Below are 17549 nucleotides of genomic sequence, written 5' to 3' on the forward strand. Positions count from 1 at the left end.
AGTATCAATTACCACCAATATAAGGTCTTGTTAGATCATAAGATGACAAAAAAGGTTAAGGGTTCAATTCATGTGAGTCATATTTGTTGGAAGGAACAATCACTCACCTCAAAAGAAATTAGTTCCTTACCAAACAAATGTGACAAAATATCCTTACTAGTACCAAAAATAAATTCAATAATGGCATGCAACATCTGGAAGGTATCAATTGTCTGTAACACTGTTATCTTAAGAAATTGTAGTTTCTTCTAAACATTTACATTACTTTATCACTGAATAATGCTAAATGTTACCACTCTAAATTCTGAAAACGCCATAGGAATAATAAATTGCACTGCATTTCGTGAAATCCTTGAGCCTTTTGTTAGCTCTATACTATGTGAATGACTTTAGTTTCGTGATAATAAAAGTGCTAAATTTAATGTTTTCATCAAAAGTTCACATGTCTAATAATAACCAACCGTTGGATACAATTAATCATTTCTTGTGCAATAAATGTTATACACTATATATACACACATAAGGTCCCTTGAATACCGACATAAGATTATATTATTTGATATTTTGTCTTTCCCTACCTTGATTCACTGGAGTTAACTTAAGAAGTCTTTGCTAGAACAACAACATAAGATAAAGTTTCTATGGCTTTGTTTATGAAGCTCTTTAGTTCTTCTCCAATTATCTTTATGCTTCATTTCATATTACTATTTACTCTATGCTATAAAACCAAGGCTTTGTTTAAGCTTCCACCAAATGTTACATATCCAGCAGTGATAGCATTTGGAGATTCCATTGTTGACACTGGCAACAACAACAACATAAAAACACTTGTCAAGAGCAATTTCCCTCCTTATGGAAAAGATTTTGAAGGAGGTGTTCCAACCGGTCGATTTTGTGATGGAAAAGTTCCTTCAGATTTATTAGGTAACTCTTTCTTCTCTTCATTAAATGGTGTTTTTTATTTTTGTATGACTAAAATGTCTATGATTATTGTGAGTGACACTTATTGGAACTGTCAGTCACACATCTTAAAAGAAATTAATTTCTTACTTATAAAGTTAAAAATACTTTTGACGCTACAAAAAAAATGGTGTTTTTGCTATTCTTAGAAGCCTCCATGTGAAGTTGCAAACTTGCAAATGAACTTTTTTTTCCATCTTTCATTAAATATCAGCAGAGCTAAATATAGCCAATTTTTACCAACATGTTTGGAGACTTACTTTTTCTATCATTACAAGGTCCAAATCTGTGATGTGTTTCTTCTCTCTCTCACGTTTATTGGGTGTAAAGAGACAGTTGAATATCTTTAGATTTTGGACATATAAGGAGAAAATAGTGTTCATTAGAGACTGGCATAGCTATATTAGCATACTATAAATTAGCTCATACATTGGGTGCCAGAACTACCACTATTCCCTGATTGCATATCCTTTAATAACGTATATATGATATCTCAAATCTTGTTACATATCAATAAAAATATATCACGTTAGTTAAAAAAATTAAATATTCATACTTTTATTTTATTTTTACTTCATATTATTAATATGGAAAATGATTTGAAACATGGTTTGAGACAAATAATATTTACTAAATTTGTAAGGGTGTAAAATTCTAATTATTTTTAAATTAAATAATTTTAAAATTTATAAACTCTTTCTTTTATTCACATATATATAGTAGTATTAGATAAGATCTCAATTTCTATCAGTCTTAAACTTGATTCCTAATAACCCAGGTCTTTCATCATTATAAAAAAATAAAATTGAAGTGAGTACTTTGTGGTGATGATACACCCCTCAAGTTTATGAAATATACCAACTTTAACTATTTTTTTTATTTGAGTCATATTTGAATTCGTTTTTGTCCTCCAATTCATTATAAACTTATTAAGAAGATAAAAATCTAGCTAAATTAATTTTAAATGGATTCTTTATGATAAGAGATGTGAGTGAAACAAAAAAAGTAAAATATTGAAATCATTGTCATTTTTGCAATTAGACACAATGTATAGTTTAACGTTCTTGGACCTGGAATTAGTGAAAGGTAGAGACTTGAGAGTTAATTATTTGATATTGAACTTCATATGATTGAGGTGATTCCTATGAAAATTTGGTACAAACAAATTAAAGCACATAATATTAAGTATAACTGGTATAATTTAACTTGAATGAATGTAAACGAATCTCTCCTCTATATATATCTTATACAAAGAATAAGTTATTTTAAATGACAAAACATAGCAAAATAAACGAGTTTAATTGTCATGCATTTTCAGTGTTTAAAGATGTTACAATTTTTTTCTCTATTCCACTCTTATTAGAATAAGAATATTGACATCAATGTCGCTTACACTAATTTTACCACTTTAACTCAAACAAAAAAGCCCAGCATTTGTTTATCAATTTAAAGATGTGAGAACAAAAGTTAGAGGCAAAAGGAAATGAAACAAGAGTTTCATTGTTGTATATGAATTTCAGAATGGGGCAACTTTTTTGGATACTCTACTATGCACTTATTAGAGTCTTTCATCTACCCTATCTGATTCCTTAGACAGCTACAGTTTCAACTTCCAAAGCAAAACTGTAGGTGTTACCTGGAATTATTAGGTTTTGCAAGATTATCAAACTATCCATTAATTAATTAATACATGAGCTAAAAGAAAATATAAAATTAGTAATGGATGGTTGTAAACTTGTAAAGCATGAATTATTAGTCCCAGATAACCTAATAATTTCTATTTAGTTAGGAAGGAAATGATATGATATTCAACAATCATTTTCCAATGTAAGAACAGTTTTGATTTATATGTTTTCAATATATTATCTTGATATTAAATTAAAAAACTTAATAAAGCAATTAAATTTTATATGTTATGAAAATATATTTATTTATTTTTGTCTAATGGGATGTTTATGAGGGGCTTAGAGGGGGAGAATGGATTGGGAGGGTCACCTTGTTTGAGTAAAGACAGGAAATTAATTGCTGGAACCTACCAAAAATTATGTTTTCTCCATTTTGGAGAGAGAACTCCATAGAGAAAAGGAGTTTATGTGTGAAGAACAAACATAGAGTCCTGGAATAATAATGCCTATTTGTTTTTATACAATCAATTTTTTAAAAAATAATATAAAAATATTAATTTCTATTTTTATGACATTTCTTTTTAATTAAGTGATATTTTTTAATTAATTAAAACTTTTTAATTAATTGACAATCAATTTTCACAAAATAATAAAAAAGGTTTATGCATAAAACATTAATGATTCGACTTTTGAAAATAATACTTGTTGAGAGGAACAACCATATATCCCAAAAAGAACTAGTTATTTTATAATATCAAATCAGTATACTATGAGTTACATACTTTATTTAGGTGCATAGATATATTTTTTTTTTATTTTGGAATGGAATTGGTGGTGTATATCAATTGTGTTTTCTATCCAATAAAAAAGTGGTAGATATTATCAACAATACAATTCCTTCCAACAAATCTATTATTTCAACATAGTAAATATCCCATATGCTAAAATTTATTATATTTTATTTTATTAGATATAGGGGTATATATTTCTTTATTTCTTCTTGTTTCTTCTCATTTAAACAATTAAATTTACACATTTCTTCTCTTCCCCATTTCTCTCTTCCTTTCAAACGAAAGACATGCTTAACTACTGGGAAGAAGGAAATGAGTGAGGAGTGAGAAAAAATAATATGAATAATTATATCTTTTTTGTATGGTCAAGTTTAGAAGATAAATGCACATAATTTTTTAATTGATTATTTGACCATTAACTAACTTTTAATTTAACTAATTATATATGACTAAAATTTATTATTTTAACCATTTTTATTTGAGATTTATTCTCACTTAGATTATTTCCAAGGAAGAAAGTTTAGAATTGAAATAAAACAACTATTTCCTTCAAAGGTTCTAAATATATTACTGGTCCATTGTTTATTTGTAAAGTAGTTTTATTTCATTACAGTTGAAGAATTTGGTATTAAGGAGCTTTTGCCTGCATATATGGATCCAAACCTCAAATCCAGTGATCTTATTACCGGTGTCTGCTTTGCCTCAGCTGCTTCAGGATATGATCCTTTAACACCCCAAATAGCGGTATATACAAAAAACATTTTACTTTTCTTTTGGTATAAAAATATAAAAACACACATATTTTTATATATATATATATATATATGTATACTTCTGTATTCTAATTTGTTTTGGACATTGCAACTACCAGTCAGTTATATCGTTATCCACTCAACTAGATATGTTCAAAGAATACATAGGGAAGCTGAAAGGAATTGTGGGAGAAGAAAGAACAAAGTTCATAATAGAAAAGAGTCTTTATGTTGTGGTAGGAGGCAGTGATGACATTGCAAACACTTATTTTGTTGCTCATGCAAGACAATTACAGTATGACATTCCTGCTTACACTGACCTCATGATCAATGGTGCCTCTAACTTCGTAAAGGTAGGGTTCAGGTTTTTTTTGGTAACATATAGGTAACCTATAATACCAAGTTATCAACTTGTGATTTGTGAAAATAAAAAAATAGGAGTTAAAAGAATTTTACCCATTTAAGAGCACTACTTAAAAAAAGTTTATTTCTAATTTTGTTTATAGTTTTTATTACAAAATATTTTTAACGAATTATACAAACCAATAAAAATAGTTGAATTTAGTTAAAAATCATTAAAAAGGAAATATTACAATGCTATAATTTACCTTCATTTAAGATCGCACCTTGTTGATAATTTAATAAAGAGAAAACGAAGCATGCATGTAAAATTTTTTTTTACTATTATTATTGTATCATATATCATTTACATTAGATGATTATTAACTTTTAAATAAAAGTAATGCAAATAAATGATAATGATGTATTGATTGTGTATAAATTTTTACACGATAATGTATATATATTACACTCTTTAATAAAAGAGGGCAAATATATGAATAACATTAAGTGTTTAATTCCATGAAAAATCATAAAATGCATTATAAAGAGGAGAAGAAAACATTTTTATATGGTGCATTATAATAAGATTGAGAGAGTATAAACTTTCATTATTTTATCTTTCTTAACTCATACCGTTAAAGCACCAGTTACCCTGATTAATATAGTTAATTGTTCTATGCATATAAAATCAAATATACCTAACCATGTTAGTTTTCTTTTGTCTCATTGGGAAGGAAATATACAAGCTTGGAGCACGTAGAATTGCAGTACTTGGTGCACCACCAATTGGATGTGTACCATCACAGAGAACTTTGGCTGGAGGCATTGTAAGAGGATGCGCAGAAAAGTACAATTATGCAGCAAAGTTGTTTAACTCCAAACTTTCAAAGGAACTGGATTCTCTTGCACTTAACTCACCCAATAGCAGGATCGTTTACATTGATATCTACAACTCATTACTCGATATCATTGTCAACTACCAAAAATACGGTAATTAAAATCTTATCTTTGTAAGAGTCATAACGATGTGAAGGGTTTAAGGAATTAAGTGAAAGAAGTTGAAGGTTTAAATCTCACCCACAACAAATACTAACATATTAACATTTAGTAATTGACTGATAAAAAAAAATCTTATCTTTGTGTAGTTGAAGCTAGCAAACCTAATCATGCATCTATGTGAATTTATAAAACGAAAATGCATGCTTCTTATAAACTTGTGTTACATTTTTTAGATTTCTAGTACCAAATAGCCATACTTAAGTCTCAAAAGTGTTGAGAAAGTGTAAAGTATGTTCCGCAAGGATGTATAGATAACAAGATTCTGTATAAATATCATGAATTAAAGATCTTATAGAATTTGTAAATTCTCAAATTCAGGTCAGAAAGAATAAATTATGAAGAGAGAAATATGTGACAAATAGGGTGAAAAGAGCTAAAAAGATAAGAAATAGAATTGATTTTTGTGCTATTATTATGTTGTATAGTAAAGAAAGCGAAAAAAATGTTTTTTCTCCATTACTTTTCCTCTCCCTTTTTCTCATCACATTAGAGGAAAAAGAAATTTGTTGGGTATCACTACATTTTTCACCATCTCTTTTGAAACTCTCTCCTAAACCAAAAGAAAGAAATATGATCTTATTCTTCAACTTCTATTCTCTTTATCTTCTCTTTCTACTCTACCATAGGAAGACTAGAAGATTCAGACATTGTTGCTTATAAAATAGTGTTACATTAATGTTTTATTTACGTACACAATACTTCCAACATGCTTATAAAACCAAATAATATGCAATAAGCATCATCTATGATTTCCTTAGTACTTTTTTCTAATATTTGCTTTTATTTCATGTATGTTTTTGAATTGCAGGGTACAAAGTTGCAGACAGAGGTTGTTGTGGCACAGGAGAACTAGAGGTTGCAGTGTTATGCAACCCTTTGGGTACAACTTGTTCTAATCCTTCAGAATATGTTTTTTGGGATAGTTATCATCCTACTGAAAGTGTATACAGAAAGCTCATAAGTCAAGCCCTTCAAAATTACATTAGTAGATTGCATTGATCTCATGGTTAAGTTTTCCTAGGCCAAGTTGGTTAATTAATCAATTATATTGATATCAGCGAATTGAAGAAGGTGATTGAATACTTTGAGTTTATTGTGAGTTTGTGAGTTGAGCGTGTTTGTCAAGTACTATTCGTAGATTTAATATTATGGCCACCCATATTGTTGTCCCCAATTATTCCTAGGAAATCTTTTCAAGTTTTTATTCATAATAAAATTCAGTACTGTTGGAGTTTATTTGCTATCTTACCCATGTATTTATTATTATTATTATTATTATTATTATTCATGCTGGGTACCATAAGTACACCAAACAAAGATAAAGCAGATTCCACATGCCAAAAAGTAATGTGTTGGATTCGGCTCATGCACGATACTGCAAGTGATGAGAAAATTACTAGGAGGGGTGAACATGGGGATGGATTCAGTAGGGTTAAGGTTTATTCCTTCCAACCCTAAATATTTGTCTACTTGAACTCAGAGTCAGTCCTAAACACAAAGTTAACTCGACCCTAAATATCAATTAGGTTAGGCTTTAAACTCGAATCCAATCTTAAAGCATATTAAATATAATGCATACTCATTTTAGATAAAGTTTTCTCAATATTATTAATTATTATGAAATTTATAATTTGACATATAAAGTGATATATGTATATATATTATTAATCATATATATGATGAAAAATTAAAGAATCAATGATGCTTTTGACCAAAAAGGTGTCAATAATCTATACACATTTGGATAAAGATACATACAAACATGGTAAGTGAGCAATCATGAAACAAGTCGGACCGGGTCATGTTTGGGCCCTACCCGATCCTAAATATTAAACGGGTCAAACTTTTGAACATGAAACTGGCCTTAGACCCAATGAGACCCGACCCTGTTCAGGTCCAATCATGATCAATCACCACAACGTGAGCAAAAAAGGTCAAATCCTGCTCACCCGTAATTACTAGTAAGCTCGTAATGATATATGCTAACAATAATCAAATATTTATTCTACTGAATCGAACAATATTATAATATTATATCATAAATTATTATAGGATATGTTTATTTTTAAAAATTAACCTGTTTTTTTAAAATATTTTAAATTATTTAAATAACAGGAGAGGCAACCAAAAGTAGAATTTTAAATAGGCAAACAGTGTAACATAAAAGTGATACAAAAAGATGAGCAAGAAAGAGAAGATAAGGAGAAGGGTTCAATGCACAAAAAGTGTAACATAAAAGTCATACGAAGTTAAATTGTTTAACACTCATTCAAGATAGCAATAAATAAATCCATCATATCTTACTTTTAGAAGGGTAGACATGAATTTAACACTCATTCATCTGTTTTCTTTTCTTGGGATTCGGCTCCATACAAATCAAATATGAGTAATACTTTATGGTTGGTGCTTTTTGCACCCACTCCTTTATTTTCTAAACCAGCAATTCACAGGACAAATCTACTGGAAGGTAAAAGATATTTTACACCTCCAGAACAAGATTTCAAGAAGCTAATAGAGAGTGCCAAAGGCACAAAAAACCACCTGATAGGAGACATTTACCCACAAGCAAATGATACCATAAGCAATCAAAAAAATAATCCAGAGCATACTTATATACAAATCCATAACTTCATTAAATCCACGCCAATCAAAATTCTGCTTTCTTGTATGTCTCAGTAATTTCTCTCTTTATCTTTGGACCTTAAAAACTGAAGAATTCTTATTTATTTCCACTACTTGATTCCAAATTACTATCAAAATCGTGCTGTAATTGTAGAAATAATCAACTTCCACACAGCCTCTATTTCCATCACCAAAAAAATAAAAATAAAATAAATTTAAAATCTTAGGTCATATGGCTGAATACTGGACACAGTGGACAAGACCCAGAAACTTAGGGTGGGGTAGATTATATAAGTAGAGTTTTTAGTTGCTGTTCCCTGCAGCATCACCATTTGGGATTAGGACTGATTTGAAGACTCTGTTGGACCTTCCTCCTTAGTTGTTGCTTCATTCAGGGTCATGGTTTGAAAATCATGTGCAACATCATTGTTTCTTGATCCACCAGGAGATAATGAACCAGACTCAGCTTCAAGTTTGGCAGAGGGCACCCATTTCTTCCACTCATTATGCCTCCTTAACTTATCACCCTACAGCAAGGGTTGAGGGAGAGAAATAAAGTATCATTAATTTAACCTTAAAGAGGTACCTCACACTACATGGGGATGAAGAGAAAGTGTGCATAGTGCATGATGATGAGATATAGAGGAATGAAAGATACTATGAAATGAGAACTTACCTGTACTTCCACAACAGTGGAAGTTCTCATTGAGTCCAGTATCACCTGAATGTTGTCTGTCAAACTTTTAACCTGCAAAAAGATAATCCATAGAGCAAAAACAAACTGAAGGTGTGTAATATTTAAGAAAATTTAAGTCGTGTATGAAAAGCGGCAAAGAGTAACCAATGCCAATGAATGCTATAGTGGTATAGCATACTGCCGAGTGGCCACTATACTGAAGATTGGTAAGATGCAGTGCAAATGATATATAATAAACACATTATGCTACAAACTAAAAATAGACAAAACTTATACCTTTAAACATTAATTAATACTTAAAAAGCATGTGGTTGAGACACAGTCATCATAGCCTAAAGACACATTAAGCTTCTATCATGCAAAAACAAACTATATTACTACTTTTATAAAACAAGTCTCTAATAGGTCACAGTTAATTACAATAGTTAACAAAAGCCCCATCAGGTCTCCTCTGTTTTTTGGATGCCAAAACAAGAGAGTGAAGATGTAAAGAGACAATCATGTCAATTTCCCAAAAGAAAAGAATCCAGTGTCATCTTTTTAATATATAATATCTCTACATGATTTAGATTGAAAAATATAAACACAATAGCTAAAAAAGGTTGAACAAAATACAAGTTCCAATGTAGGTCTGGGGACTTTCTGTAGAAGTTAAAAAGACAATAAATAAATAAGATAGAAAACACCAAAAGATTAAGAGATTTAAAAAGTCAACACAGAACTGGGGAAGCTGCAAAGTGCTGGCTTTGACAGAAAGGGGATGGCTTGGCTGGAAGAGGGTGAGGTTGGTAGGAACGCGGGTAGCTTGGCAGGAAAATGTGTGGCTTGGGTGAAAATGGGGTGAGCTTGGGTGAAATTATGCATGGGATGCCAATATTTGGTCAAAAAATAAATATGTTGCAGAACAAAGAAGTGCAAACATAGAATAGTAGTGCCTCTCTTGTTATTGCTGTCACAACTTACCCGCTATAGAAGCCCCAAAAGGCTAAGGAGTTCGGGAGCAGTAGAGGGCTGCTCCAAAGGACTCCACCAATATAGCACCACTATTTAGCTCTGATAACTACCCTAATCAAAGGCATATGCCAAAAACAACAACAAAGTCTTAGTCTCACAAGGTAGGGTCAGCAACATGGGTTAGACAACATCATAATGTTTTATCATAAAGCATGTTCATTGACAAAGCATTGATCTCTAAATCTAACATAATTGTTTCCCTATGGTTTTCTCAGCCTCCCTCTAACTCTAGAAATTAGACTAACCTCCATTAGATATATTCGCCTAAGGCCGATTCTACCATCTTTTCTACAACAAGAGCTACCTCAACCTTCTTCCTAATGTATTTATTAATAATCATATCTTGCCTAGTGTGTCCACTCAATCCCTCATCCAACATTCACATCTCTATTACATGTGGTCTACTCTCTTGTTGATATTTTACAGTCCAACATGTAATCTCATGTAACATTGCGGATCTTATAATTGTGTGGTAAAATATTCCATGAAGCTTGAGTGGCAATTTTCTATCACATATGGCACTTGAAGCGCCCCATTATTTTACTCGCCCACTTGAATCCTATGATTTATATCTCCTTCAATTTCCCCAATGTACTTCAATATAGAGACTTGTGTTATGGTATGATCTACAATTTTTATCTCTACAGTAGGGTGTGCCCATCTCTTTGCTAAACTTAAACTTTCATATTCATTGTCATACTTCGACTTATACAAAAGTCGTGTGCCTCGAAAGTTTGTCTCCACATTTTTAGTTTCTTATTTAATTCCTCTTTTGAGTCTTCAACTAGGACAAAATCATCTGCAGGAAGCATGCTTTGTGAGACTAGTTTTTGGATATCCTCAGTGAGTATACTCAAGACAAATGTAAACAGGTAGGGAGCTCAATGTTGACCCTTAGTGCAATCCTATAGGAAAATCTTTTAAGACTTCGTCTTGTGTTCTCACGCTGTCTTGACCTCATCATACATAACCTCATAAGCTGACTACTGACAGATCAAAAAAGCATATCAATTGCGGATAGCGGCTGGCACCAAAAACAATATAGAGGGAAAGCAAGCAGCGAAATGACAACTACAAGTAAGGAGAGGTTGAGATGAATTCATTGTTGTGCAACTCCAAAACGAAGGAAGGGAAAGTTAGAAGAATCTCTACCTGAGATCAGAGTGAGTGTTAGAAGGAAGGGAAGCGAGACATTTTTGAAGGTGTAGAAAGTGTAAAGAGAGAAATGTGCAGAAGGGAAGGGAACGAACATGGAAGGAGAAGAAGCGTTGTTGTTGGGCTGGTTTAAAAAGGGAAGGGAAGGTGTTCTATAGAAGGGATGGGAAATGAAGGTTGTGGATGGGTTGGGTTGCTATTCACGTGTTTTATAAAAGGTGAGGGTTAAATTACTAAAAACTCATGCCATGTATTAAAAAATAAGGGCAAAAATGACTTCTCAATTGTAAAATTAGGGTTTTCCTCCAACAAGCAACTTGGAGCAACGATTTGGGAAAGCAAATTGCCACTATTCAGTCTGCTACAGGCGCGATAGCTGGCTGCACAACTATCCGTTGTTTCATAGTGTTGAGGGGCTGGCAACCTCCGCTATGCCGCCATCCCACCAATATCACGTGTGATTTACTACTTAGGGTACCACTACAACACATTTTGATTCTATCACAGGATGGTCTAGACACGAGCCTCCCACCTAGTGCGGTCTGAGAGGGTAAATGTACATAACTATACCCTTGAAAGTAAAAAGGATATCTTCAAGAACTTGTTTATACGATTTCCATGAACATTTGGTTTCTATAAAAAAGATAATGAATTAGATTACTCGATCTTTCATTGTCATGCATTCATGATCATTCAGATTTGGCTTCTAACCTATGTAAAGTCCCAGACAATCCCTATGCCTCTATAATCACACTTTGTACTCTTTCTCTCTCTTACATGTCTATTATAAAACCTAGTGGGTTTCAGGCTTGGTTGTTGGTACATGTCTATTATAAAATATAATCACAACAATAACCAAGCCTTTATCCCACTAGGTGAGGACGGCTACATGAATTGAATAAAGCCATATGCTATATCATAAATCATGTTCATTGACAAAATATTGATTTCTAAGTCTTTCTTAATCATTCGATGTGCATCTACAAACAAGCATAGCATTGAACATTATTAAAAGAAGATAAGTGATCAAAAACTTTATTTATTTAGAAAGGCTAAAATGATGAAAGCAGAATATAACAATAGACAGACGATTTCTCAAAATTCCAATTTTATCACTCTCCAACCTTTGATGGCACAGTATAGCTTATCAACTTATCATAAATTAAAATTATATCCATATGCAAGTAGTTCAACCATATGTTTGAGTTAAAGAACCATCAATAGTTCAGTACCAAAAAATCTGACTAATTTCCATTTGTTAATATCATTGTTGTTAAAAGCGCGCACCAAAGCGTTGAAGTGTGTGATACAACGCTTTTGAGGGTGAACGGCGGGTTGGAGCGAGCTAAAACACGTTCAACAGAGAGAGCATTGTGAGGTGACGCTTTGAAGGATAGAATTGTTGAAGCACCGCCCAAATCGTGTTGGAGAAGAAGACTTCCAACGTGCAAGTTATTGACCCGAGTGTTCAGGTTATTGATCCATTTCCATGCCCAATTCTCCCAGCTGCCTAGCCCAACACTTTAAACCTAATTTTTTACACGCTTTTAACCTAAATTTCCCAGCCACAGTCGCCCCAGCCGGCAAGCCCACAACATAATCCTAATTTTCATAATCACTACTAATAAAACGTAGCAAACCCTAAAATGTTGCATCTTTTCAACTCAAGAAAACAAAAAAACATGGTGCCATTAAGAGTAATTTTGTATTTTAGATGGAGTTACGCTTCGTGTTACACTCCACAGCTTCTACAATCCTACCCTCCCCTCTTGCTCCAAGGTTGATTCTACACTTTAACAGTCATGGTTAATATATTGTGTCCACAATTTAATGAAGCAAAAATCCTTGACCGCTTATTTTGGTGAATAATGTACAAAGAAATGATCAAGTTACACCAATATCATATCTAACTCCCACTAACTGATCTCTAATAATAAACGTTAAGAAAACTTTTCATCTTTGCTATCTACATGGCAGTTGTTTCACTTGTCCCCAAAATTGTACTTGTTCACTGTTAGAACCACAAATGCAGGGATGGGCTCAACTAGCATCCAGAACAGATTGGTAGATGAGGAAAATGGGACCAAGATTTGTAAAGTCAATACTAGACGGGTAAAGAAGGGGACATGTGAAAAAGGTTGAGGTGGCAAGAGCAAAGGGACAAAATGAGGGAGGGTAATTGAGTGCATATTTTTTTTGTTACTTATAGGCAAGAGAGAGAAGGAGGGGGTTTCTTTTTTGGGAATAGATCATTCTATTAAGAATGGAATAGAGAGTACTACTCTCTATTAGGAGCATTGCTTTGTGGCAATATAATCTTCTATTGTAAATGCTTTTCATCATCTTTTCATTAAATAATACACTATTCCCTGTTTTTCCTTCTCAAATATACCGTGTTTGTCTTATTTTCCTATGATTTGCTGTTTGGGTTCTCAACATTCACATTCAAAAAAAGATCCTCGGTTTTTCTTGACTAACATACAAAGCTACTAACAGCACTTGCTATCTTGCAATAGCCATCATCACTAGGACTAATTGCCCCAATCAATGCAAAGAGCTGACATTTAAAATAACACTCAGTAGCATGAATCCCTCTACCACAAATTCCATGCAGCTCAACTACATGAGAAGCAAAAAACACAAAAGTACAAGCTACAGGATAAACAGCAGATATAAAGCTCAAGCACATAAGAAATAACATTTAGTAGCATTAGGAATAATTGCACTAATCAATGCAAAGAGCTGACATTTAAAATAACATTCAGTAGCATGAATCCCTCTACCACAAATTCCATGCAGCTCAACTACATGAGAAGTGAAAAACACAAAAGTACAAAATACAGGACAAACAGCAGATATAAAGCTCAAGCACATAGTCGTACTGGAAGCAATAACTATGTTCAAAATGAAAATTTCAAGGCCAAAGGACAACGGAATTGTGGCAGTATATGAAAGGACTAATCAAATAATAAAATAATCTAATTACAAAAGATAAAGTAGAAAATATTTGGATGCAGAACAAACAAACACAATGTCTAAGGTCATTGAACATATATTTCCTGAACGGTACAATCCATCATTCTTACCAATGTCATTGTATATGTTCAATATATTATGGAAATCTCAAGGCAAATATTATTTACAAAAATTTAAATCCAAATATCTTGCACGAGCAACATTTCGAAAGTAATACAGATCAAAACAATTCCAAACAACAAATATCAAACTTGCACGGGATTCACAACAATCAGTCATAAGTGCATCCTCGCCAAACAGTCATAGAGCATTGCTTCAACAATGATGAGATATCTTTTGGGGGGAGGGGGGATTAGTGACAAAAAATGCATCTTTATGGATGAAATATAGAGTCAAAGTAGCTATCAACCATAAAATTGCACAAAGGCATAGATGCAAAAAATACCATGAGAAAAACATTATGTTCTACAGTTGCACCATGTAATAACCTTAATTTCAGCTATGTACGGAAAAATCCCCATCCTCAAAAGCAACAATTTATAGAGGCCAAACACAGAAAAGTCAGTGTACATAAAACACTAGTGCAAACCAAGGGTTTACTCGACCATTCAATCAAGAAATACCATTCAATCAAGAAATATAAATATTCAAAGTCTCTACAGAAAAAAAGAGCAGGAAATAATGCTTAACAGAGCACCATTAACTTACTCGAGGGAAGTCTGCTATCAAAGTAACTGGAACCCAACCCTGTTCATCCATGTTGCCTTTTAAAAAATCATCTTTCACTAAATTAGCTTCACTGCAAAAAAATAAATCAGGAATGGATTGAGAATGCAACAGTCAAGGATTTATTGACAAACTACATAATACACAACAGAATAAAATTACCTAAAGTAATAATCAATTTGGTTGACTATCATATTGGTCAGAGGAGATTCTTCAGCAGGGAAGAACATTGCAGACGGAGGGCCATGGGTAAAGAACGGCCTGCCCTTAAAGTGATCAAATAATGGAGTTGGAAAGTAAGAGAACTCTAAAAGGAAAAGGCAGGTGCATTAGTTGGACTTTATTTTGTAGAATCAGAATTGGTGAAAAGAAGAGATAAACTCACCCGGGAAGCCAAAAGGGTTGGTATAGAGTCCTCCAATGGGTTGGGGCCCAACAAATCCAGCTGAATTAGGGGGTGGGTGCCTCAACATTCCCCTTGGAGGAGGCATCCTTGGTTGGTGTACATGAGCATCTCTAGCATTAGCAAAATTTCCACGACCCTGATCACGCCGGCTTCCATAATTATTATGATAGGAACCATCTCCACGTAGATGGGGCCCAAAGTTACCCCTGCGAGAAGAACCCTGATGTTCATTCACTGTAGGCACGAAACCACCAGCCGGTGGTCTTGTATCCCAATTATTGTTCCGGTAATGATCCCTCGGAGAATGGTCTGGAATGCCGTAGCCACCTGGACGGACCGGATATAGCGGAAAGGAGGGCGGCAGTGGTGGTGGGGAAGGGTTGGAGAAGCTGCTCAGTGCAGGACCAGACCCAATGTTGCTGTCACCTCCTCGCTTCACCGATCTTTGTCTGTTTGGCATATTATAGTTGGTCGCAGAATTAGGTTTTGCATTACTAGAAGCCTGTTTCTGAGGAGAGTGTGAAGTTACAGGGGCCTATAAAATAATGGAAAGAACACGCAACAAGATAAGACTGACCAGTCACCACCACTATTTATTTATTTATAGCATCCTTCCTTATGAAGACGTACTCTGACAATGCTACACATAATCAGAATTGAGTTACTCTCGTTATCCCAAAACATGTCAATACACAGAATTTTATAATATATTTATTTTTTACCACATCTATACTCTTATTACATTGCCATGTATGGGACTCATCATAAACCAAATCTATAAAAAACACAATTTGTAGAAACGAGGAAGCCACAATAAGTTTCTCAGATTAAACAACAAAAGATAACAAAGGATTCTTCTTCTAGGAAGCACAGATATGACACAAGAAACAGATAGGATACAGCACGAGCACAAGGATATGACAAATTAGAAAACCCAACACAACTACAATACAAAACAAAAATTAGTATAAGAGCAAAATTCTTAAATTAAAAGAGAGAAATAATACTTTAGTATAACTCATTGTAAATATAATAAAATGATAAAATACTAACATCTATCAAATTATAGTGGGATTTTCATTTATAATGATAAAAAGTTAAAAAGTAAAAGGTTGTAAAATATAGTCAGACAATAGAGACAACTATTTTGAAGAGTATATCTATGTTCCATAATTCTTATTACTATCCCTTTACATAGTTATTTAAACTAAAAAATTAAACAACAATTAACGAAAAATAATAATTAATAAACACTACATTAATTAGTGCAATTATTGTATTGGAACTTAACCTGAGAAGAGGAGAGTGATGATCCTTCAGCAGCCACCTTCAAAGAAGAGGAATCAGGTTGCAATTTACCAGAAATTTTGGTTGATTCAGATAAAGCGGGCCACGACTCATCACCCATTACAAGACTAGCCTCGAAAACGACACCGTTTGAGGGTTTCTTCCAAGCCGATTTCTTATCACGACCCACATTGCCTTCGCTACCATCACCATCAGCAGCAACAGTATTAGAGTTAGAATTCTCAACGGAATCAGATGACATCAGCTGATCCGGCGCGATGGACGATGACGAAGAAGACAATGATGACGTCGGAGGAGGTAGCGGAGGCGATTGCGGAACAGGAGTAGTTGATTCCCCGTCGCCGCCACGGACAACCTGAGCCCAGGGAGAAGTGAGGGTTTTTGGAGGGAACTTTGGGCTGTTGGAGTCCCCAGACACCGCCGGAAACGGAGGAGCACTGGTCGGAGAGTGGTGGTTAGAGGAAGAATCAGGTGCGGTAACCATTGGCAGTTAGGGCTTTTTTGATAATCTAAACAAAACAAAAATCGAAGAGATTGATGATCAGAGTAAAAACGAAAACAACGATGAATAAAAATAAATAAGAAAAAAGAATTAGGGTTTGTGTGGGTAGAATGAGAATAACGAACTATGATGAATGATAAAGAGAATGGATCTTACTGTTAAGGCAAAGAACACTGTGATCTCTTTCTGTGCCACCTATCTTCCTTTCTCCCGTTTGCAACTACTAACACAAAACAAAACACACTTTTAGATACAAAAAAGGACAATCCAACCAAACCCTATTGTGTTGTGATTTATAATTTAATATTAATTAATATTTCAAGATATTATGTGATATTTGATTATAATTTCAACTAATTTAAATTCAAAACTCTTTTTGATAACCCAATAATAAAATTAAAGATTGACTCAAAAATTAGTTAGAAGCAATTTCAAAGTCTTCTAGATAATCAACTAATAATACATAAAAAATAGAAAACTCCTCCCAATAACCAAATAATACAATTAAAGATTGACTAAAATTAGTTAGAACCAACTTTTGTTTCTTGTGTGCACGCTACATGATAAGTAAAGTTATCCAGCAAAATTAGGGATAAAGTACAAAATTTAAAAAC

At 33.2% G+C, this 17549-nt stretch overlaps 2 protein-coding genes across 3 annotated transcripts; one reads left to right on the forward strand and one right to left on the reverse strand.

Moving 5' to 3' along the window:
- Nucleotides 534-6772, forward strand: LOC109354907 (GDSL esterase/lipase EXL3-like). The gene is made up of 5 exons (XM_019597715.1): nt 534-924; nt 3990-4120; nt 4248-4481; nt 5205-5460; nt 6338-6772. The coding sequence occupies exons 1-5, from the start codon at nt 642-644 to the stop codon at nt 6526-6528; spliced, it is 1095 nt and encodes a 364-aa protein (XP_019453260.1). The 5' UTR covers nt 534-641; the 3' UTR covers nt 6529-6772.
- Nucleotides 8118-17206, reverse strand: LOC109354908 (la-related protein 1C-like). Of its 2 annotated transcripts, none has more exons than XM_019597716.1 (7): nt 17092-17206; nt 16417-16942; nt 15105-15660; nt 14882-15026; nt 14702-14792; nt 8828-8899; nt 8118-8678 (listed from the first exon to the last, which is right to left on the reverse strand). In XM_019597716.1, exons 2-7 carry the CDS (start codon nt 16915-16917, stop codon nt 8490-8492), a joined length of 1554 nt encoding a protein of 517 aa, XP_019453261.1. In that variant the 5' UTR covers nt 16918-16942; nt 17092-17206; the 3' UTR covers nt 8118-8489. The 2 variants fall into 2 exon arrangements, with proteins under 2 accessions (XP_019453261.1, XP_019453262.1); XM_019597717.1 differs by having other exon boundaries at nt 17057-17206.

This window comes from Lupinus angustifolius, chromosome LG08, assembly GCF_001865875.1.
Source record: "Lupinus angustifolius cultivar Tanjil chromosome LG08, LupAngTanjil_v1.0, whole genome shotgun sequence".
Lineage (NCBI taxonomy): Eukaryota > Viridiplantae > Streptophyta > Magnoliopsida > Fabales > Fabaceae > Lupinus > Lupinus angustifolius.

Bases quoted from the DNA above. Each gene is read 5' to 3' on its own strand.
- LOC109354907 (XM_019597715.1), top strand. From the start codon at position 642: ATGGCTTTGTTTATGAAGCTCTTTAGTTCTTCTCCAATTATCTTTATG. The intron at 4,121-4,247 runs GTATATACAAAA...TGCAACTACCAG, and splicing joins CTTTAACACCCCAAATAGCG to TCAGTTATATCGTTATCCAC. The intron at 5,461-6,337 runs GTAATTAAAATC...TTTGAATTGCAG, and splicing joins TGTCAACTACCAAAAATACG to GGTACAAAGTTGCAGACAGA.
- LOC109354908 (XM_019597716.1), bottom strand. From the start codon at position 16,917: ATGGTTACCGCACCTGATTCTTCCTCTAACCACCACTCTCCGACCAGT. The intron at 15,027-15,104 runs GTGAGTTTATCT...TTTTCCTTTTAG, and splicing joins CAACCCTTTTGGCTTCCCGG to AGTTCTCTTACTTTCCAACT. The intron at 8,900-14,701 runs GTAAGTTAATGG...ATCTTTTTGCAG, and splicing joins TGATAGCAGACTTCCCTCGA to GTTAAAAGTTTGACAGACAA.